Below are 21,862 nucleotides of genomic sequence, written 5' to 3'. Positions count from 1 at the left end.
ATGCTGGAGAAGAATGTGCCCTAAGCTAAATAACCTTCCCTCCTGGGAGCTGGCCGTCTCCTCTGAGGGAAAGCGGAGTGCGAGGGCGCGGAGGGGGCAGAGGAAACTGCTTGTTCATGTTTGTCTCTCCTACCTGCAGTAAGACTGTTCCCCCAGGGATTGTGAGCTGTAAACAGTACTTCGGGGCATTCTCCCAGGACAGCAGCTGAACGTCTTCAATAGCGCTGTAGGAGACCGAGTTTTCCATGTACCCAGTTGGCTGCAGCAAAAAGAAAAAAAGAAAAAGAAAGAGAGAAGACACACATTGGTTACAAGATCAGGCACAGTATCCATGCCTCAAAGAAGGTTCCAGAAAACATCCTCCCAACCCCCCCCCACCCCCCATTCTGGCAACAGGCAAACCGAGTTGGTACAGACACGGGGCGACTCTGGAGACCAAAGGAACTCTGTCTTTCCTAGCATCCCAGCTGGCAGGAGGGGGCTGCAGTGGAAACTCGCCCCCGTGTTTGGAGCTGTAGAGTCGGGACCAGACTGGGGACACCTTAAGGGCAAAGCCTGTGCCCTGTTCCTCTGGGCGTTCGCGGGGCCCAGCACAGGGCAGAGCCTGGATCCCTCCAGCCCTCACTGTGTGCAAGCCACTGCCTTCTCCTGCCCAGAATGCAGTCATAGACCCCCTTCGATTTCCGGGTCTTGTCTCCCCACCCACATATGCACTCCCCACTCAAGACCCAGGGCCACGTTCCAAGTCGACGAACTGTACCCCCCTACTCCCTGTTCAGTGTCCTTCCACAGCTCCTGGTGGCCCAAGCACGAATCCCACGTGCCCCTCCACCCCTGCCAAGCTCCTTCCTCCAGCCGCACCCACTTTCTCTTCTCTGTCGGCCCTCCCCAACGGCCCACCCGGTGGCACCACACAGTTAGCCTGCCCTTTGTCCCCAAACGGTTGTGGCCCAATCCCTGGCATCTCCTCCTCCAATGTCCAGGCCTCAGCTCCACAGGTCTTCTGGGGGGCCTGCTACCCCCCAGACCCTAAAGCCCACCTGGCCACATCCTTCCCTGTGCCCTCGGCGCTCCGCGCACCCCACTGAATCACTGTGGACGTTTACCATATGTCATCTACTGATGCCTGCCTCCTGGCCAGGCTGCAGCTCCGTAAGGTCCGCCCCATGTCTGTCTTGCTCCCTGCCCTCTCTCCACAGAGCCCGGCACATGGCAAGGGCTCGACAATTTGTGTCGAAAGGAAGAACTGGAACAGCTTTCGTCGGTCAATGCTGGGGTGAGGGCAGGGAGAGAGAAACTCACAGCCGCTCACTACTCTCTGAGGGAGCTCCCCTGTCACGGAGAGAAGGCACCAGGAGCCAAGGGGATGCACTGGTCACCAGGTACCAGCAGCGCTCTTACCGCCCTGACCCCAGGAAGCCAGGAAGCCATAATTTAGCAGAGCCAGAGGCAAGCGTAGCTTAGCCGAGAAGGCAGAATGTGACGGCTGACGCGTCCCCAGCCGTGGCACGCGCCAAGCGAGGTCTCCTTCCATCCTCACAACGGCCCCGTGGAGCAGGTGCCAGGGCCATCCCACCGCACGATGAGGACCCTGAGGTGTCACATGACTTGCCCAAGGTAGGCCAGCTGGGACGGGGGCTGGCCAGGGCCGAACCGAGCTGGTGACTCAGGAATCGGTGCCCTAACCACTCCCCACTGAGCTGCACACAAGTGGGGGCGCAATGTAAAATCCATGGCCTGACGAGTTCATTCTACCATCAGGATTTAGGACCGCCACGAGGTTTTAAATTTCCATTTCTGTCTGCCCAAGTTGAGATGCAGTGGTGGTGGTGGAGAGGGCTGAGGGCACAGGCTGCGACAAATCTCCCTGATATGATCGGTCACCGGGCTCAGGAAGGGAGAGAGGTTCTTTCATTCATTCATTTACTCATTCACTCATCTGACGTATTCGTTGGGCATCTATTACGTTATAGGGCCCATATGCCGGGTGCTGGAGATACAGCAGTGGATGAGACAGGAGCCCAGGGGGGCAAAGAGACAACAAACCAAATACACAAATAAACAGCAGGTGCTGCACCACGAATCCAAGAGGGTACGCTCACAGGGGCTAAGAGCTGCGGTGCCCGGTGCCCCCGAGAGGTGGAGCAGAAGTACGCCCCAGAGCTCGGAGCTCGTGGCCAGTGCAAAGGCCCAGGCGTGGGAACAAGCTGGGCGTGTTCAGGGAGGAGACTGCCCAAAGGAGGAAGGCCACTCCCAGAGGGTCCTGTGGACCCAGCCAGGGGTCTGGGGTGGAGTGTTGTTTGGGGAAGAGACTCGGGAGGAGGGGACAGAAGCAGGAAAAGCCTGGAGGCTCCAGAGCAGGTCCCTAGCAAACAGAGGCGGTGGGGGGGGGGGGGGGGGGGGAGGCAGCGGGGGAGGGGCAGTCAGATCCCTTCTGCCCTTCCCCAAAGGCACAGAGCCCACCCCTCAGCACCAATCCCAGGAGCCTGTGTGTCTGACCAGGAGAGTTGCCGTGGTGCAGATGTGTGGGCTCCCCTCACCTTGCAGCCTGGGCCTGCGCCCCATGCACTGTTCTGTTCTCGGTATTCCGCCATCAATGACTCAGCTCTGACTGCACATCTTGTCCCGAGAATATCCGTGCGACCAGGGACTCGGGGGATTGGTTAGACACTTATTATCTGAACCCACGTTCAAGTATTTATTGTGTGCTGTCTCCCCTGCTAGTGTTCCAGCACAAGAGCAGAAATCTCCACCTGTTCTGTTCCAAGTGCCCAAACAGACCCTGGCACTGAGACGGGGGTAGTCATTTTCTTCTAAATGAAGGAATTATTTTCCTAAATAACACAGGGTTCATCCATGTATTACTTCTAATCATGACACAGAACATACTTGGGGAAGATGCTTTCTGGGGATCATTTTAAGAATTAAATTTTAAAATTAAAACTTAATTGACAAATGAAAAAAAAAAAAAAAATCTCCTTTCGGAAACAATGGCACCCGGGTACCAGATGCGCCAAAGGCCTTTCTGTCGTGGCCCAAGTCCACCTCCCTCCCTTTACGAGGTCTGGTCGGCCTCCAAACTCCATGCCGTTGACCCCTTGAGACATACAGAGGCCAGAGGACACGGGTTGAGCCATGGCCACTAACACATCTGGAAAACCGCCAGACCACACCAAACAAGAGAAAGATAGCAACGCCCATTCCGTAAATATCTGGACTCGATGATCCAAACCGAGCCAACGGCCAGCCTCGTTTCTTTAGAAGCGCACCTATGGGCCTCGAAGCCTCTGCCTCCCACCGGCCTCCCCGGGGACCCTGGGACACAACGAGGCTCCGCACTGCCCCGTGTGGCACCAAGCCCGTGGCGACCACACGCTCTGGGCGGGGTGACCACTCCCGACATGTGCGATGTCCAGGAGGCGGGGCTTGCCTGTGTCTGCCTTTCTCACGACCCTGCTCCAGCTGCTTCAATGTGGCCTTGATTAGAAGTTACAACACAGGCTTTTTGGGGAAAGGTTGGGTATAAATAAATACATACTGGTTTTTAATAGCAGACTTTCTGCTTTCCCACTGTTCGAAACAGTACAGGCTAAAAGCAAAATGTGTACAGAGACCTGTGTTCGAGTCTCTTAACTGTGTGGCTTCATGCAAGTTACTGTACCTCTCTGAGTCCATTTCAGCCAATGGTAAAACGAGAATTTATTAGACAGGATTATTTTCTAATAATCCTTTAAGGAGACCCAGTCTGTCAAGGCTTAGCACCGCATCTGGAACATTCTAAAAAGCGCAGTAAAATGAGGTACTGCGAGAAACAATAAACTTTACCTCTAGGCTCTTTCTCCCCCAGACCCATACCTCTGGTCTAACGGTGACAAAAGGATCAGATAAACACCAACTGAAGGACGTTCCTCACAACACCTGACCAGTACTCATCAAAACCAAGCAAAGTCCAAGCAACTGTCCCAAACATGAGAATTCTCTGTCTATGGAGGAGGACCACTCCTTGCACTGTGGGATCCCCAGTGGGATCCTGGGACAGAAGACGGACATTAGGTAAAAACGAAGGGAATCAAATAAAGCATAGGCTTTAATAACAGCATATCACTACTGGCTCATTAGTTGTGACAAATGTATCCTGTTTCTGGGACATGTTCACAACTGGGGTAGCGGGCTTAGGGGTCCATGGAAACTCTGTGCTGCCTTTGTAACTTTTCTGTACATCTCAAACTGTTCTAAGATAAAATGTTCACAGACAGAAATTAACTGCTGCCGTGTTATTGCTAGCATCGTCTTCGACGACAGAGCCTAGGCAGGAGCCCAGGGGGCTTACGAGGGAAAGGGGACGGATCGGGACTGAGAGTCCCTGAATGCTCTCTTGGGATTCAGGTGTGAGCCAGTGCTGACCACGGGCCTCCTTCGTCCGGGTACTTTCACACGGCTGGGGCGATTTCACAGATAACTGATAATTCCTTGGTAATCTGAACACGATGATCTGAGTTACAGTGCAGGAGATTCCTACATGGGGTAAAGGCTGAGTCAGATAAAAAAGAAAAATTTAATTCCCCTCCACTTGAGGGAAGCTGGGAAATCCAGCTCTGAAAGGTACATGTAAGAGAACAACAAGCAGACTCGGTTGTTTCTATCTGTAAAACAGTGCGAGGCCATACTGCACGATTCTGTGTACGTGACGTCTCGGAAGGAGCAAAACTACGGAACTTGAACTCAGACTAGCGCTCTCCAGCGGCCAGGGTGCGGGTGGGCACAAGTTACCAAGGGGCACGGGGAGCTGTGTGGGGTGATGGAAATATTAAAAAAAAATTTTTTTTTAAGTTTATTTATTTATTGTTGAGAGAGAGAGAGAGAGAGAGAGAGAGAGAGAGAGCGCATTGTGAGTGGAGGAGGGGCACAAGAAGAGAGAGATTCCCAACCAGGCTCTGCACTGTCTGCACAGAACCCAACTCAGGGCTGGAACTCATGAACTGTGAGATCATGACCTGAGTTGAAATTGAGAGATGGGACGCTTAACCGACTGAGCCACCCAGGTGCCCCTGGAAATAGTCTGTATCTCGATGGTGGTGGTGGTGGTTACCTGACTGTGTATCTTTGTCAAAACTCACAAATCTACACCCTTAAAGGATGAATTTTACTGAAAGTGAATTAGAGGTCAAACCTAAGAAAGGCAATGTGTGAATACTGTAGATGATTTGGAAGCCGATGAATAGAATGAAATCTTCCAGATAAAATCACGTCAAGACCACTCATTAGCACTTTGGTATATTACCTTTATATTATCCTCCTGATTATTTTTTATACATGATTTTTTTCCTTTTTTTTTTTTACAGAGCCCAAGTCATACAATACATACAATCTTGTGACTTGCCTGTTTTTTTTTTTTCTTTTTAACATAATGTTCCATCACATGCACATCGTATATTCTGGACAATGATTTCCAGAACTATTATTTAGTGGCTATAAAGCATTTGGCCACTGTTTTATCACTGCTTCCCACCTCCCCCCACCACCATGGACAGTGTGGTTGTTTCATTTTATGCCACTATAAACAACTCCACAATGAACATCCTTGTGAAACGTGTTTTTCTACCCTATATTTAGGATTATTTCCTTAGGCCAGATTCCCAGAAATGGAATTACTGGGACAAAGGGTAAAAGCATATTTTACGTCATTGCCAAATTGCTCTCATTAAAGAGATATTAAAGAGAACCGGGGAGCCCCGGCTAAGGCTGGGGGGGGCCTTCGTCCTGAGCCCCGAGCCTGGCTGGGTCCTGGAAAAGCCAGGCTCTGATCCCGGTGAGCTCAGGGGGACCACATGGCCGGCCAAGTGCCCACAGCCCGACTGCGCCGCACAGGGGCTGGGATCGCAGAAGTCTGCACACGGGGGTCCAGGCGTGTGGGGACGCTGCTCTCCCGTGGGAGTTGAGGTGCCTCTGTCCTTTTGCCCTTGGGGACTGATGAGGGGCTAGCTTGGGGGTTTTGGTGTCCGCCAGACCAGGAGGAGAGCGCTCCCCTCCTGCTTCTGTTTCTGAGATGAGCTGCTTCTCTAGCATCCCCTCGATGCCTGGATCTGGGCTCAGGAGAGCAGAGCCTGGAGGGGGCTTCGTGAGGGCCCCTAGTCACCAAAGACCCTCGGAGCTGACATTCCACACTGGGAACCCCCTCGGACCTCCCACGTCAGAGTAGGCAAGGAGTGGGGTGACCAAACTCCCCTGAAGCAGCCCCTCCCCCCGAGGCCCCCAGGCTGCACCTCCCCCTGCTTCCCAGGGAGCCAGCTCCTTCCCACCCAAACCTGCCTGGTTTCCATGGGGATTCCTCTAAAATCGAATGTGAATCATGATGTCTGCGACCCCCAAGATGAGGCTCAGGCTGACTCAAGGCATATGTTGGGAAGGTGTCCAGCACCAATCCCAGGAAGGGGAGCAGGGAAGAGGCTCCCAGACCCCAAGAGGAGAAGCCGGTCTGGAAACACCCTCCATGAGCTCACTCCCGAGGCAGGTGGACGTGGGAGGCTGGGAAACCTTGCCCCCCGGGGGACCCGGGCTGAGAACAGCAGGCTGTTTGCCACGGGTGGGGGTGGGGGTGGGGGTGGGGCTGGGGTTGGCGCCCTGGCACCCTGCTGGGTGAACCACACTATAGACAGGTCCCCCTCTCCCTGCATGGAAGCTGCCTGAGTCATCGTGGAGGGAGATCCCTCTCTGCACAGCCCGACTCCACATGGCACCATCCCACTGGAATGAGGATGGGTTTGCTGCTGCTCGCTGCCCCCTGGACACACACCCTGGACTCAAAGGACAGATGTCAGGTCAGAGGATAGGGAAGCCTCTTCCAGCCCGTTTGGAGAGTCAACAACAACGGCAACAGTAATAATGACGGCACTGTTACCTCTGGTAGTACCACAGAACGGCTCGGATTGGAGGAGTGGGTTTTAGCTCACCTCCCCCTGCTGCTTTCTAGAAGTGAGATAAAATTCATATAAAATCAAACGCTAACCACTTTAAAACGTACAACGCAATGGCCGCTGGCACATTCACAGTGTCGTGCAACTTCACGGCACTTAGTTCAGTGCTAAGGCATTCTCAGCGCTCCGAAAGGAGACTCCGTACCCATGAAGCAGTCACTCCCCCACGGGGCTGCTGGCCGCTGGTCTGCTACCTGTCCCCGCGGCTTGGCCTCTTGTGGACATTTCCCGTCAGTGCAATCACGCAGCACGTGGCCCTTCTCGCTGGCTCTTTTCCCTGGAGGTTCCGAAGGTTCACCCACGTCGCAGCATGTATCAGTTATGGCTGCATAACATCCCGCTGAAGGGACAGGCCACGTTTGGCTCACTCCTTCGCAGCTGAGGGACATCTGGGTGGTTTCCCCCTTTGGGGGAGGGGGGACAGTCTGTTGCATATTTTTCCGGTGATAAGGAAGGACGTGTGCCCCGCAAACACAGCCCTGGCGAAGCCCCTCGCACACGGAAAGGCACAGGTGCCCCTGGATAACACGCCTCGAGCGGTTAGCACGTGGCCAGCACCATGCCGAGGACACGTCTTCTCCCACTTGACCATGCCGCAGCCCTGGAGGGGGGCCATGTTTACCCCTGTTTATCCATATGCTACAGACGAGGCAGGTCCAGAGAGGTGCTGACATGTCACGGAACCCTGCTTTAAAGAGACACACCCAGGACTCAATCCCACAACCGCCGGGGACGGTGGCCTCCACCCGGCACTCTGCCAGCTCCTCCAGCCGGAGCCACACTCCGGTGTGCACACCGAAGGGCTCGCGCACACTGCGAACGCGTGCTGTGCACAAAGGAGCCAGGACCGGAACCTGGCGCCACCAGGGTCTCGGAATCTGCCCGCCAGCTGCCACCCCGCCCTGCGGGCCCCCAGGCCACCTACGGCCCCACTGGGCGTCGAGGGCAGAAATCCACACGGGCTCACTTGGGAAAGGCCTGTCAAAATATTTTGATGTTCTCTTTAATCCCACAAAGGGAAAGCTGCACCGCAAAAGCAAAGCGGCGGTAACAATTCGCTGCTACGTGGGTCAGTCTGGGCCCCAGGCCCGGAGCAAATCTCCTCCAGTGCCTTTCACACCCCCCACCTCCCCGTGTTTCCATAAACCAGAGACAGCCAACGTGGCTTAAGCTTTTCCGGTTGCTCCAGGGCCACTGTCCCTGCCGCTGTCCCCTGGCGAGCTGCACCCCTCGCCCAGCACCACTCTTGGTCCCGCGAAGCGTCCACACAGCGGCCCGCCGCTCCCCTTCCTGGCCCCCGACTCGGAGACACTGTGTCAGGCTGCACGGCTTCTCCAACTGTCGTCTTGAGGCCAAATGCTGCCCATGTACCGTCCCCACCCCCTACCTCACCAGGTTACCGCTCTTCTGCAGGAGCCTGTGAAACCACAACGCCAGGCTTTATTTATTAGCACAGGCAACTCGGTTTTGAGCAAGAACACCTCTCAGGAGAAAAACACACCCTTCTTGTGTCTTATGGCCTTTTGTTTGATCGTCTTTTCTTGGTGGTAGGGGACTTAATGAAGGGCCGTGTGGCTCAAGTGGCTCTTAGGTCCGCACTGTCAGACCGAACTTTCCGTGACGGGGGAAGTGCTCTGCACCTGCGTGGTAGCCTCCTGTGGGCTACTGAGCACGTGCAATGTGGCCAGTGCAACGGTCACCTCGGGACTGAATTTGTGCAGTCACTCAACACGTGGAACCCCCCGCATGTGCAAGCCAGTGCCCAGTGTCTGGGGGCGCGACCCTACAGTCGTGCAGCTTTGGAGGCAGGGAAGAGACAGATGACCCAAGAAAATGGGGGACTCTGATGGATGGAAATTTGTGTTCTCAGGGCCTGGCACTTCTCACGTGTACCCCTGAGAGCTAAGCAACTGACCAAGTGAGTCTGGAAGGGAGGCTGGATGGAGGGACCAGCCCTGGTTCCCACTGAGGCCCAGAGGGGCTGGCATGGATGCCCTTCCTCTGCCCTACTGTCAGGACCTCCCAGCCTGGGAGCAACCCTGCTGGCTCCCCTTGCCCACCCCACACCTCTGCACGGCCCTCCCCACCTCCAGCAGCCCTGGGGAACCCGCACGGCCCTCCCGGGAGGCAGGTCTTGCCCCGTGACACATCAAATGAAGGTCCCGAGCAGGTACATGTCTTCACCAACCACACACAGCTATTCAGGCAGAGCTGGAAGGAGAACTGAGGCCTTCAGAGTACATGTCCTGGCCTCTGTCTGTAACAGCTGGTGATTAGAAGTCAGGTCAACCACCCTGTGACACCACCCCGTCCTCCAGCCAGCCAGCAGGACGGCTCGAACGGGAAAGGCAGTGACCAGCGTCGGCATAGAGACAGGGCATCTGGAATGCTCCTCGACTTCTAAACCGCTGTGGAAACCCGTGCACGGCTATGGGCTAAAGCTGGAAGCCCGGGTCCCCTGCGACCCTGGAAGCCCGGGTCCTATTCCCACGAAGAAGGGCTGACATACGTTCTCGCGGCGAGCTGTACACACATGCTGCCTGAGCACGACGCAGCCCTGGACCGGAACAAACTGGAAACCACCCAGGTGTCCATCAGCGGAAGAACTGGGGAAGAAAGTGTGTTGCATCACCCGGTGGAGTGCGACTCAACGGTGAGAAAGAAAGATCGGCAACGACACGTGGCACGCAGATGAACTAACTGCATGGACCAAAGGCTGAGGAAAGGACACTAGACACAGAAGCACAGATTATACGCTTCCGTTTATATAAAGTTCACAAGTGCACAAAACGAACTCCATGCTGAGAGAAGTCAGGGTACTGGTTACGAGGGTGACCGGCTGTCTGGTTTGCCTGAGCCTGAGGGACGTGCGTTCTTGAGATCCTGGGTGTTCGGCACTAAAGCCGGGGCAGTTCCGGGTAAACCAGGATGGGCGGGCACACCACTGCTTACCCCTGAGTGGGGACGGTACCCCGAAGGGCCAAGAGGGAGTTTCTGGAGCTTCGGCACCGTTGTAGGTCTTGATTCGGGTTGAGGGCAGCACAATGTTAAGAGACATCTGGGGCGCCTGGGTGGCTTGGTCGGTTGGGCGTCCGACTTCGGCTCAGGTCACGATCTCATGGTCCGTGTGTTCGAGCCCCGTGTCGGGCTCTGTGCTGACAGCTCAGAGCCTGGAGCCTGTTTCAGATTCTGTGTCTCCCTCTCTCTCTGCCCCTCCCCTGTTCATGCTCTGTCTCTCTCTGTCTCAAAAATAAATAAATGTTAAAAAAAAAAAAAAATTAAAAAAAAAAAAAAAAAGAGACATCAAGCAGGACACAATATATACTTCTCTGCATGTATGTTACGTCGCAGTGAAAGAATGTTTGAAAGACCACAAGTCTGAGAGTCGAATCCAGGCTCCACCACTTGCTGGCTGTGCGGCCTTAGGCAAGTCACCGGGCCTCTCTGAGCCTCAATTCTCTGCCTTGCAAAAGTCACATAGGATCCACACCCAGTAGGACGGCTATTTTAAAAAAGGGAATAACAAGTGTTGAAGGAGATACGGGGAAATTGGAACCGTAGTCATCCATGGCTGGCAGGAACGGGACACGGCGCAGCCACTTGAAAAGTCGGGCGGATGTTGGAAGAGCTAAACGGTTTCCACGTGACCCACAGGGGGCGTTTAATGGTGTGGGAATTACGCTGCAATAAAGAAGGTAACAGTGTACCTATCTTCAGGGTGCTGCTGAGAGCAACTAAGAGTGTGGCCTGCGAGCTCAGCACCTGTGAGAACTTGCCAATAGGTCACTGCAAGGGGGTTACACAGGGCGGCCCGAGAAAGGCAGCAGGAGGGGCTGCAGGCAGGGACATGACCAAGCGAGGGTTTAGCTGTTTGAGCTCCATGAGTTAAACTCCCAACACCGTGCCAGGTGCTAAGCAGGAGATCATCATAGCAAGGTGATCATTCTTCAAGCCTCAACAAGAAGGAAGAAGGGGTTTTGTGCAAACCATCTCCAACTCCTCCACAGATGACGCAAAAAGGGGGGACAGAGAGGGGTGTTCCGGCCTGGAGTCGGCCCTGGGGTCATCACGGGGTGATATGCCAGCTGCGGAAGACCAAAGACAAGTAGGACCCCATCGCTTAGACACTGCCTCCCTCAGAGAGACCCACCCCACCCCCTCTTGCCCCAACTCAACCAAGCCCCACCTTGGGGGCCTGGGACGGGCCACCGGGCAGAAGCGCTGCTGGACCCTTTTCCTGCCGCCCAGACCTTGGCTGAGCGCCACCTGTAGGCTGGGCTTCGAGGGCAGGGCCAGTCGGGGCAGGCCAAGGCTGTTCTCCACGGACCGCACTCCTTGGAGACAGTCAGGAGGCATGTTCTGGCTCATTAATCATGAGTCCAGCCATGGCAGCTGCCCCCTTTTATGGGCAAATGGCTCAAGAGGTTTAATGACAGAGGAAGAAGAAGTGATATAGCCATGTTCGGACTCTACAACCTCAGTCACCACCGTGGGATGGAAATCCGAGTCCCCGGGGTGTGGCACTCTTCCTCTGTACCACGGGGCCCCTCTGCCATCCCGGTAGCTGATCGAAGCTCTCGAGGGCCGTGACACACAGTCAGCACATTTCCAACCCCCGAGTCAGCAGCTACTTTTAGGGAGCAACAGCCCGGGAGCAAAGCCCGGACGCCTGGCCCTCGGGAAGTCCACAGGCACCATCTGGCTGATTCTTCACAAGGTTCCTGCCGGGAGCCTCATCCCAGAGAGGAAAAAGGGAAGGTTCGGAGCGGTTAGATGCTGGGCCCCAGGTCACAACTGGTAGGTGGAAAGGCCACGTCCTTATCCCCGGTTCCACGGTGCCTGCCCACTCTGCCAGATGCTGGCCTGGGGGGTCCCACAATGAGCAGGGTGTGCCAGAGTGGACCTTTTTTTTTTTTTTTTAAAGTTTATTCATTTTGAGGGGGGAGGGGCAGAGAGAGAGGGAGAGAGAATCCCAAGCAGGCTCCATGCTGTCAGCATGGAGCCACGAGATCGTGACCTCAACCGAAATCAAGAGTCGGACTCTCAACCGACTGAGCCACCCAGAGCGGGCCTCTCGATGGGAGGCGGGGGCAGAGGTGTACGAAGGTAACGACGATGCGACATGACAAGCAAGGTAACTGCGAGGTGTGGCTACAAAGGACAAGGAGCGGGGGTGGGGACAAACGCTGGGGAAGGCCTCCCAGAGTGACCTTTGAGCTGGGCCTTCAGGTGGGTCGGGGAGTGCCAGGCACTCCCAGAGGAGGGAATGGAAAGTACAGGGGGCCCAAAGTGGGGGACCCTGGTCTGGAAACAGGAAGTCATGGGATGAGTGGGCAGGTTCAAGGATTCTTAAAGGGGCCTGAGATGGGACGCAGGGCAGGGCACTGCCGCTGGCTGCCCAACCTTCCCAAACTCGGATTTCCTCTCTCTCCTCTCCCTTCTTTTTTTTTTTTTTTTTTTTTTAAATGAAGGTAGACATGTAAACGGTCAAGTGCGGAAGTGTGAAAGTGCACAGGTTTTACGTGCTCGGCGGGACATATCTTTGCGCAGGCTCAGCCTTGCACAACCACCACCCGGGTCAAGACAACGGAGGTCTCAAGCCCTCCGGCAGGCTCCCCAGTGCCCTTCCCGTCCGCACCACCTGGGGGTGTCGCTGCCTGGCCTCTGTCACCATAGGTGCGTTCTTGAACCTACGGAATCACAAATGGAACCCCACAGCGGACAGGCTCCTGTGTCCGGCTCCTTCTGTTCACCACGTCTGCAGACGCGTACGTCTGTGGCTCATTCGTAACTGCAGAGTGGTGTTCCTTCCAATGCACCGCCACTGCCAGTGAATCTTTGCTTGTTTCCAGTTTGGGCTCCCGTGTAGAAAGCTGCTGTGAACATTTCTGTACATATTTGGGGTGGGCGAAGCAGAGACAAAAGTATGTGGGCAAACACCCAGGAGTGGGATTCTTGGGTGGCCCACAGGCTAAAATGCTTGTATCTAAGCGCAAGAGACACACATTTGCAGGGAATCACAAGGAAGTTTGACGTGACACCAAGCTCCTGTGTCGAGCCTCTGTCACAGGTAGTTAAACCCGTCTGGTAGTTTGGAGGACAGAATCAGGCCAGCAATGGAGCTCGATTTTCTGAAAAGGTGGAGCGTATCTACCACAGAGAGGACCTCTGAGCCCCGCTGGAGAGACAGCACCCTTCTCAAAACTAGACTCAGGGCCACAGAGGAAGCGGCGGCAGAACCGAAACTTTGTGGCTACAGTGACAGAGAGAGCCAGCTCTCCTCCCCTGCACGTCCAGCAGGCTCCCCACGCTCCCCACAGATGCTTTTGCAAAAGGAGAAGATACGTTTGCTCCAGATCAGAGAGCTCGGAGCGCAAGGCTGGGAACAGGAACGGTATTTCTCTTTGTTAATATTGGGAGTAATTTAACCCTAAGATCACACACCAAGGTCAGGCGGGCCTGTCTGTATCCACTTGGTGTTCCCGACGTAAGGAGACCAGCAGGGATCAGACAGTGAATTTTTAGGTCTTCAAAAACACAAATTAGTTGATGGTGGAATTCTGCCAGGGAAACCCGTGGCCTCTGACAGCCTGGAAACGGGGGCACCTGCCTCTGTGTCCTCCTCAGCCGGGCACGTCCCAACCCGGGTGACTTCCTGAGAACAGGGATCCTGCGCTTCGATGGGCCACATTAGTCGGTTGCCCAGAGTAACGGTCTCCATCAAGGACCGTCTATGTGCTTCCTATGTGGGTCAACTACTGGGAGGCACTTTCCCACTGAGTTTTCAGAACGAACGACTCATGAGATTGGTGCCACTGGGATCCCACTTTGCAGCTGAGAAAAATGAGGCCCAGGGAAGAGAAATTACTTGCTCAAAAGCCATGCACCCACTTATTAACGAAGCCAGGACTGGAACTCTAGCCCTTTGACCTAATCCAAAGGTCAGCAACCATTTTCTGTAAAAGGCCAGATGGTAAATTCTCTAGGCTCTGTGAGTCACAATAATTCGACAGTGCTGTTGTGGTGTGAAAGCAGCCACAGACGAAATACAAATAATTGTGGCTATGTTCCAATAAAACTTTACTTACAAAAGCAGGCCAGGGCCAGGTTTGGCCTGGGGCCATAGCTTGCCAACTGCTAATTTAAACCATTCCAGAGCGTAAACATATGATGGGTGGCTGGCAGGGTGCATGGATGGGCAAACATGAGTGGAACGTTTTCTCTCTTTTTCTTTCTAAGGTGACTTTAGTGGACGGGTACGTGAGCGGGTGAACTTGCTACTTACTGTGTCTTGCACGGCTGGGTCCTACCGAGATGTTCTCCAGCAGTGTGCTCTGAGCACTGGCCTCAGCCCTCCCCCTAAAATCTGTCGATGCATCAGTCAGCCGCATTCTGCAGAAATTTCCCAGAGACGTATTTGGGGGGAAAGTCCCTTGGACCTATCTCTAAATGAAAGCAAAAGTCCCAGAAGCCAGAGCTACCCATGTCCTGGGGACATAAGACTGCTGGAGATGACCCAGAAGTGAGCTGTCAGGGCCCTACGTGGGGTGACCCACATCTCACTCTTGTTCCCAAAACAATGAAAATGAGCCAGCGTGACTGAAGTCTCCTTCAAAGAACCTCTGATAGCGCAAAGAAAGCTGGGCACACGTCAACACAGCCTTCTAGAAAATACCCAGAGGAAAGAGGGGGGGAGGGAGAAAAACACTGAGAATGATGCTTTGGTCCAACATGCACACGAAATGGGCCCAGAGAGGTATGGGAACTCCCCAGGGTCACCCAGCTGGGAGGGGCAGTGCTGAGACGGGACCCCAGAGCTCTCCCAAGATAAAGTCTGCTTGTCATGAGCCCGGCTGGTATCCTTCCCGAGCCCCCGGAGCTAGACCTCAGGGTGGCTGAGCATCGCCAGTGGTGAGCAGATGAGAGTTTTGGAGTCGCTCACCGTGCACTATGCTCCAAGGGGGCTCCTCACAACCATTCCCTCGGCATCCGGCCTCGGGACCCCCACCCCCACCCTTCACGGACTCACGCCTCCCTGACAGGATCCGACACCTCTTCTCTGAGATCGCAGGAGACGCTGGGCAGATGCTAACGCCTGTGTGCCATCACAGGTGCAAACTGTCTGCTCTCCACGACAACCTGAGAGAGGGAAGCAGTGACTCTTTATGAAGCCTACGTGAAGGGCTTTTCGAGCACCAGTTTATCTTCCCAGGAACACCCTGAGGCGTGGAGCGCTGGTCCTTCCCATTTTACAGATGAGTCAATGAGGCACCGAGCGGAAAAGTCACAAAGAAGCAGTGGGGCCAAGACTTAAATCCTGCCTCGCCCAACTCTCGGAATCGCTGTCAAGCCCTATGATGATGATGACGACAACGACGCTGGCATCCACGAATAGCCCAGAGCAGTCACCCAGCTGCAGAAAAGGGAGGAAGAAGGGAAGAAAGGAAAAAGGGGGAAGGAAGAGGCCCTTGGGGATACAGAGCATATGGCAGCACTGGCTTTTCCTGTTCTGGAAACCGGCCTAGGGCACTGGAGAGCCCGGCCCAGGGCCCACTCAGAAATCTGCTGAAGCCACCCAAAGTCTGTGTCCGTCAGCACAATGAACAAGTGGGCCGAGGAAGAAAACTCTGTAATTAAAAACAAAAAAGGCACGCAATAAAAACGTATGGTTGGCTGCTGGCCTCAACACACTACCAGACCAAGGTGGCCGCAGACAGTGCCTGGCTCGGGTATCAAGTGCCATCTGGGTGCAGGCCTGCCCGAGAGACCAGCGCAGGTCCCACGATGTTGAGCCCACGTGGATTCATTATTTCCAGAAGGTGCCACCCTGCACGGATTACACCCAAATGGACGTGGCCATATTTGGTCAGAGCTTCAAGGCCAATCTTTCATAGGCCACTTAGGAGGGTGTGATGTCATTTGAAGGCTCCTGGGAGGCCACGCGGAGGTCACAGCAGGCAGCTGCTGCTGCTGTGAACAATTTTCAGGTGACGCCAGCTCTTCTGTTCCATAGGACGCTGCATTTGGGGTGTGATCAGATAGATGCTGGCATAAGAACTGGGGAAGGGAACAGGTCATTTCTTGCAAAGAAGACACATACTGGGATCCCTGCAGGCATGGGGCCGCACCGGGTCAGCCTCTGCTCAGGCAAGTGTAGACATCTACCGTCCAAGGATGTCTTTGTGGTCTCGCCTCTGGAATGCCAGTACCCAGCTGTCACTCTCACCAGTAACTTCGTTCAGCTCAACAGGCATATATTGAACTCCTACTGTGTACCAGCACCATCGAAATAACGAGGAATCACACCGATGGCAATCTAGCATCACCTACAACAGCCTAGAATATAACAACCAATACTCAAGGCAGACATCTAGACAAATTCGTTACAACCTCATTCTTCTGAGCGCAAATTAAAACCACCATGTCATCACTACGCACCTAACAGAATGGCTTTAGGAAAAAAAAAAAAAAAAAAAAGACACTGTCAACCTCTCACACACATTGGGATGGCCACTACCCAAAACCAAAACCAAAAACAAGAAAATAGCAAGCGTCAGGGAGGGTGTGGAGAAACTAGAACCTTGTGCACCTGCCGGTGAGAGCACACAATGTTGCAGTAATGGTGTGTGAAACAGTACGAGGGGCCTCAAACAATTCCGTACAGAATCGCCATATGATCCAGCAATTCCACGTCTGGGTACATACATGCCCCAAAACGAAACGTAGGGGACTGGAATGGATATTCGTACCCCCATGTTCAGAGCATCATGATTCACAGTTGCCGGAAGGCAGAAGCAATCCAAGGGCCCATCGGCAGGTGAAGAAGTAAGCAAAATGTAGCATACACCCACGGTGGGATATCACTCAGCCGTGAAAAGGAAGGGAATCCTGGGACACGCTACAGCCCCCACAAGCCCTGAGGGCATTATGCTAACGGAAATAAGCCCACCACAAAAATACAAATATGATATGCTTATGCTTACATGAGGGGCCCAGAGCAGTCAGGGTCACAGAAACAGAAAGTAAAATGGCGGTCGCCATAGTCTGGAGGCTGGGGTGGGGGGTGGGGTGTTAGTGTGTAAAGGAGACAGAGGTTCAGCTCTGCAAGAAGAAAACAGTCCTGGAGATGGACAGCGGTGACGGCCAGGAACAAGGTGAATGTGCTACAGTGACACGGAACCGCAACGTTTTTAAAAACAGAGGAAGGGATACATTTCATGTGTATTTCACCATAATGTGTCAAATGGGGGGGGGGGCGGGGAGGCTACAGTATCCAGCGATGGCCAGGACGCAGAGAAGCCCAGATGCTCCCACGCTGCTGGCGGGGCCGTGAACTGGCCGAGCGCTCTGCGAAGTGACTTGGCGACATCTGCTAAAGCTGAGCCGACCCCTCCCCTCCGCCCCAGAAGCCCCACGGCAAGACACCGCCCGACAGGGATGTGTGCACTGATCACACACCCCAACACTCACAGCAGCACTTTGCAGACGCCTCCGGTAATAACACGTGTGGAGCCGTCACGGCGCATTCACCAATGGAGAACCACCTGCCGGTGAGAACGAGCGAACTACACGTCTGTTCAGCAGCAACGTGGCAAGTTTCACCCAAAAAGAGAACGTGCCACACAAGGCCTTTTATTTAAGGATGGACACTGGCAAAGGTCAGGGCAGTGGTCACCTTTGGGGCCGTGGTGGCTGGAAGGGGGACGAAGGAGGGTCTCAGGGGGTGGTGACACCATGTGTCTTCATCTGGGTACAGGTTACCAGGACATGCTGCTTCTGCAAATTCACCAATGTGTATACTTATTATTTGTGTGCTTTTCTGTAGGCGTTTTATACAGGTCAACAAAAAATTTCCTTTGAAAAGACTACATTCCTCTGGGTCACCGGCTGCCCATCTATGGACAAAGACCACAGCGGGGGCTTGGGAATCACTCTGATTTTTCTCATCATGCATGCCTACATCATTCAACAAAGAGAACCCGTGTGTGCCAGGCACATGCCAGGCTGTGGGGATGCCATGGTGAGTGACACCCATCCCTGCCCACGAGCAGGGTGTGTAGACTGAAAAACACTGGCCCGTCTGCATAAACAGGTACGTTGTATCTCAAACGTAGGTACATGCTCTTGTTACAGATAACTGTGTTCAGAATATCTTTATGGCATTTTATGTATCACTCAAATCGTAATGGTGAAGAACCCAGGCGTGGGAGTCAGAAACCCTGGCTTCACACATCAGCTCTGCCTCGACAGGCTCGGGGCCCCGGGGTGCAGAGCAAGTTAGTCTTCTGGAACCCGTTTCCTCGTCTGTGACACGGGGGTTACAGAGCCCAGCTGATGGGGTCACTATGACGGCCGGATGACAGGGTGCACGTAATTCACTGAGCTCAGTGTCCAGCACACAAATGTCAGCATGTGCAGCATTGAGGACCCACGGTGAGCCACGAATGAACAAGGCTCTGGCTCTCATTGGATCTCCCCTGTAGTGGGGAGACGGGCAGAAAACAAGTAAGCAAAATAGTTAGAATGTCAAATAAGTTCAAGTAAAATAAATAAAGCGGATACCGCCAAAGCGGATGCTGGGCTTTGGCACAGCCGAATAATTTGACAGGAAAGTACAGTATAATTTAACCATCACACAGAGATAATTCTAGAGAAGTATGGGGAACCACTGCTTGATATTTCCCAAGGTAGACCACCCCCAGCCTGATATGAGACGATCCCCTCCCCCCCACCCCGAAGGTGACATAACAAGACGGTGCTAATAAGCCCCTTGCGGCAAGGGTCAGAATTTCACCATCAGACACTTTCTCCCTTTACAGACAGGTCCTCCTAGAATCTCTTAGAGAGGTTTCATCTGTGAGTGGGGGAGCCAAGAAGAAAGGCAGGGAAGGGAAGGAATGTATTCCACGAGAAGGGTTTGTGTGATTTTTCTGGTCAGAAAACAAAACCAATGTAAACTGTATCTCCCTCGTGCCGCCTGAACAGAAGGCTCCAAGCTTTCAAACAAGGCCTGGGATAATCGGGGCCCATCCCTGGGGATCCGGAGGGGCTCGTTCTGTGAGATCCTAATTGCCTCATTTCACATGGTGTCTTGAGAAGCCGCAGCCTTGTTGGAGGCAGGCAGGGCATAATCTTAGACAAATAAACACAAAAGTTCTGGGGGAGGCGAGTGCTGGCAGCCATTGCTGGTGCTTTCAAATAAGAAGCGGGAAATCCCTGCTTGTTCTCGGCTCAGGCCTTGCCTGGGGGGCTGCAGGCTTCCATCCAAGGGCTCCAGGATGTGGGACAAGGGAATTTTTACAGCTGGCTACTTATGCACAAACCCAGTGATCATTCTCCAAGGAAGCTGGGCTGCAGGGCCAGAACCACCTCTAAGGTGGGATCTCTAGAACCATCAAAAATCTTCTCCCGAAAAACGACGTCTACACAAAAACCTGCGCACGGATGTTTACAGCAGCTTTGGTGGTAATCGCCCAAACCTGGCCAAGCAAGATGTCCTTCAGGAGGGGAGTGGACAAATAAACTGGTACAGATGCACCATGGGATATTATTCCGTGCTAGAGAGATATGAGCTATGGGGTGCCTGGGTGGCTCAGTCGGTTGAGCGTCTGACTTCGGGTCAGGTCACGATCTCACGGTTTGTGGGTTCGAGTCCCACGTCGGGCTCTGTGCTGACAGCTCAGAGCCTGGAGCCTGCTTCGGATTCTGTGTCTCCCTCTCTCTCTGCCCCTCCCTCACTAGTACTCTGTCTCTCTCTCTCAAAAATAAATAAAAACATTTTAAAAAATTAAAAAAAAAAAGAGATACGAGCTATGAAACCATGAAAAGACACGAAGAACTTTAAACGCCTATTACTAAGGGGAAAGTCCATGTGAAAAGGCTATGTGCTGTAGGATTCCAACTCTAGGACATTCTGGAAAAGACAAAACCTTGGAGACCATGAGAGATCAGTGGTTGCCAGGGGCCGGGGGAGGGGGACGAACAGGCAGAGCACTGGGGATTTTTAGGGCAGCGAAACTACTCTCTGTAACACTATAGTGGTGGATGAACATTCGTCTAAGCCCATCACGGACCCAGAGGTGAACTATGGGCTCTGGGTGATGATGAGTCAGTGTGGGTGCATCAGCTGTACCCAATGTACCATCCACTCTGGTGGGGACGCTGCTGTGGGGAACGCTCTGCATGTGGGGGGGGGGGCAGGAGAGCTCTGTGCCTTCCCCTCAGTTTTTGCTGTGAACTGAAAACCGCTCTAAAAGAAGTACATCTAAAAAAAAGAAAAAAAAAATCTACTCCCCCAAGGCAGACTGGAGAGAGATAGGCTCAGTCATGTCAGGAAGAAGCCAGGTGGCAAGAGGAAAGTTCTGGAACGTGGACTCAGAAAGCCTGGGTCCCTGCTGCACTCTGCAGCCCCTTCACCCCGGGTGCCTCGGCGTTGCCGCTGGTTTAAACAAGACGACAGTTGGAAGATGGCTACGATGGCCTGGGCGGAAGCCTGGAAGGCCAAGGGCTTTCTAAGTGATGGTTCTGGGCGCGGAGGTGAAGCCAGGGTCCAGGTCCCCGTGTGTGCATATGAGACACAGATAAACCACCTCATCGGTCCTACTCACAAGCATTCCGCCTTTTAAAACTCCGCCTAGGACGGAGGAACAACTTCCTTATGACATAATGAGCAGAGGTAATAGTAAAAACATTTAACATCTGATCTGGTGTAGGAACAGACAGACAGGAAGGAATGGAGCTGTAAACGGCTGCTTCCACCGTCCAGGTGCATTCTGCGGGGCCCCTGCTCATGGTAAGGAGTCACACGTGTCCCCTTTTTTCACAAACAGAAGACCCTGTATTCCTGTCCACCAGCATTCCAGATCAATGCCATGTAACTGGCATCACCAACTCAAACGGAACACACTGTACTGAAAAACAAAATCCAACACCCGACCCAAAGATTTTACCTCAGGCTGCCTCTTCTTTACCCTTTTCAAAATTGACAAATTAGCTCTTGGGTCCCAACAGATTGATGTGAACCCCTAGAATCCTGGAAACCCCCAGATCTGACTCCAAACATCTCTCCTCTCAAGGTTTCCACCTCCTCTCTCTCTCTCTGCCCAGCGTCACAGACCCACACAGATACCGACCTCCTCATTTGCTTGGCAAGCATTTGCTCCAAGAAAAAAACACAGTCCAGAATCCCTTCCCTTAAGAACCTCTCCGCCGAGTGGGGGAGTCAGACATGCGTACAGATGATCAGAATTCTGTGTGTAGAGGACCTATAGAGGTGGACGCACAGGGAGCCCTAACTCAGCCACGGGATCATGCAAGAAGCCTTGGGACAGTCGCGTGATTTCTGAATTGGGTTTGGAAGGGGGAATAAATAGGAGTTTGTCAGGCAGGCGGACAGACAAAGGGTGAGGGAGATGAGTGAGGAACCGGTTAGATCCAGATTATGGAGAGGCTTGGACACCAGAGTGTAATGTCTGGATTTCCACTGGATGACTGAGGCATGCTGGGGCTCACAGGGATTGGATCCCCCCCCTCCCCCCCAATCCACGAGGCCGAGGGCTCTAAAGCGCAAGGAGTGACTCATGGGACTGCCGCCAAGGACCGTGGTTGCCGTGTGTCTTTGCAACTAGGTGAGCCCTGAGCAACCAGGTCTTTCCACCCCTGCCGCTGCCACCACGGCCATCGCAAGGAGCCATCCCGTGAACGAAGGGAGAGCCGTGCCACGCTCCATTCGATGTCTCCTCTGGGAGACGCAGGCCATGGTGTCATTTCCCCACGTCTGAGAAGCGCTGCCGATCGTGTGTTACCAGACGGCGGCGTAGAATCACTTGCTCCATTTCAGCATCCATCTACTCAAGACGTCCCCAAATCCCGTCTCCGAACGAGCCTGG

At 53.8% G+C, this 21,862-nt stretch overlaps 1 protein-coding gene across 2 annotated transcripts in view; it reads right to left on the bottom strand.

The window, feature by feature from the left end:
- The window catches only part of CMIP (c-Maf inducing protein), a 233,304-nt gene that overhangs the window by 90,552 nt on the left and 120,890 nt on the right, over window positions 1-21,862 (bottom strand). Inside the window, exons 1-2 of one of the 2 annotated variants that reach the window (XM_058708804.1) lie at window positions 2,541-2,609; window positions 134-259 (exon numbers count right to left, since the gene is read on the bottom strand). In XM_058708804.1, the coding sequence (XP_058564787.1) occupies window positions 134-259; window positions 2,541-2,594 (180 nt within the window). In that variant the 5' untranslated portion in view covers window positions 2,595-2,609. Of the gene's footprint in view, window positions 1-133; window positions 260-2,540; window positions 2,610-21,862 lie in introns of those variants that run through there. The other variant, XM_058708803.1, reaches the window with a different exon arrangement.

Source organism: Neofelis nebulosa, chromosome 17, assembly GCF_028018385.1.
Source record: "Neofelis nebulosa isolate mNeoNeb1 chromosome 17, mNeoNeb1.pri, whole genome shotgun sequence".
Lineage (NCBI taxonomy): Eukaryota > Metazoa > Chordata > Mammalia > Carnivora > Felidae > Neofelis > Neofelis nebulosa.
This window is presented reverse-complemented; position numbering and strand designations above follow the sequence as displayed.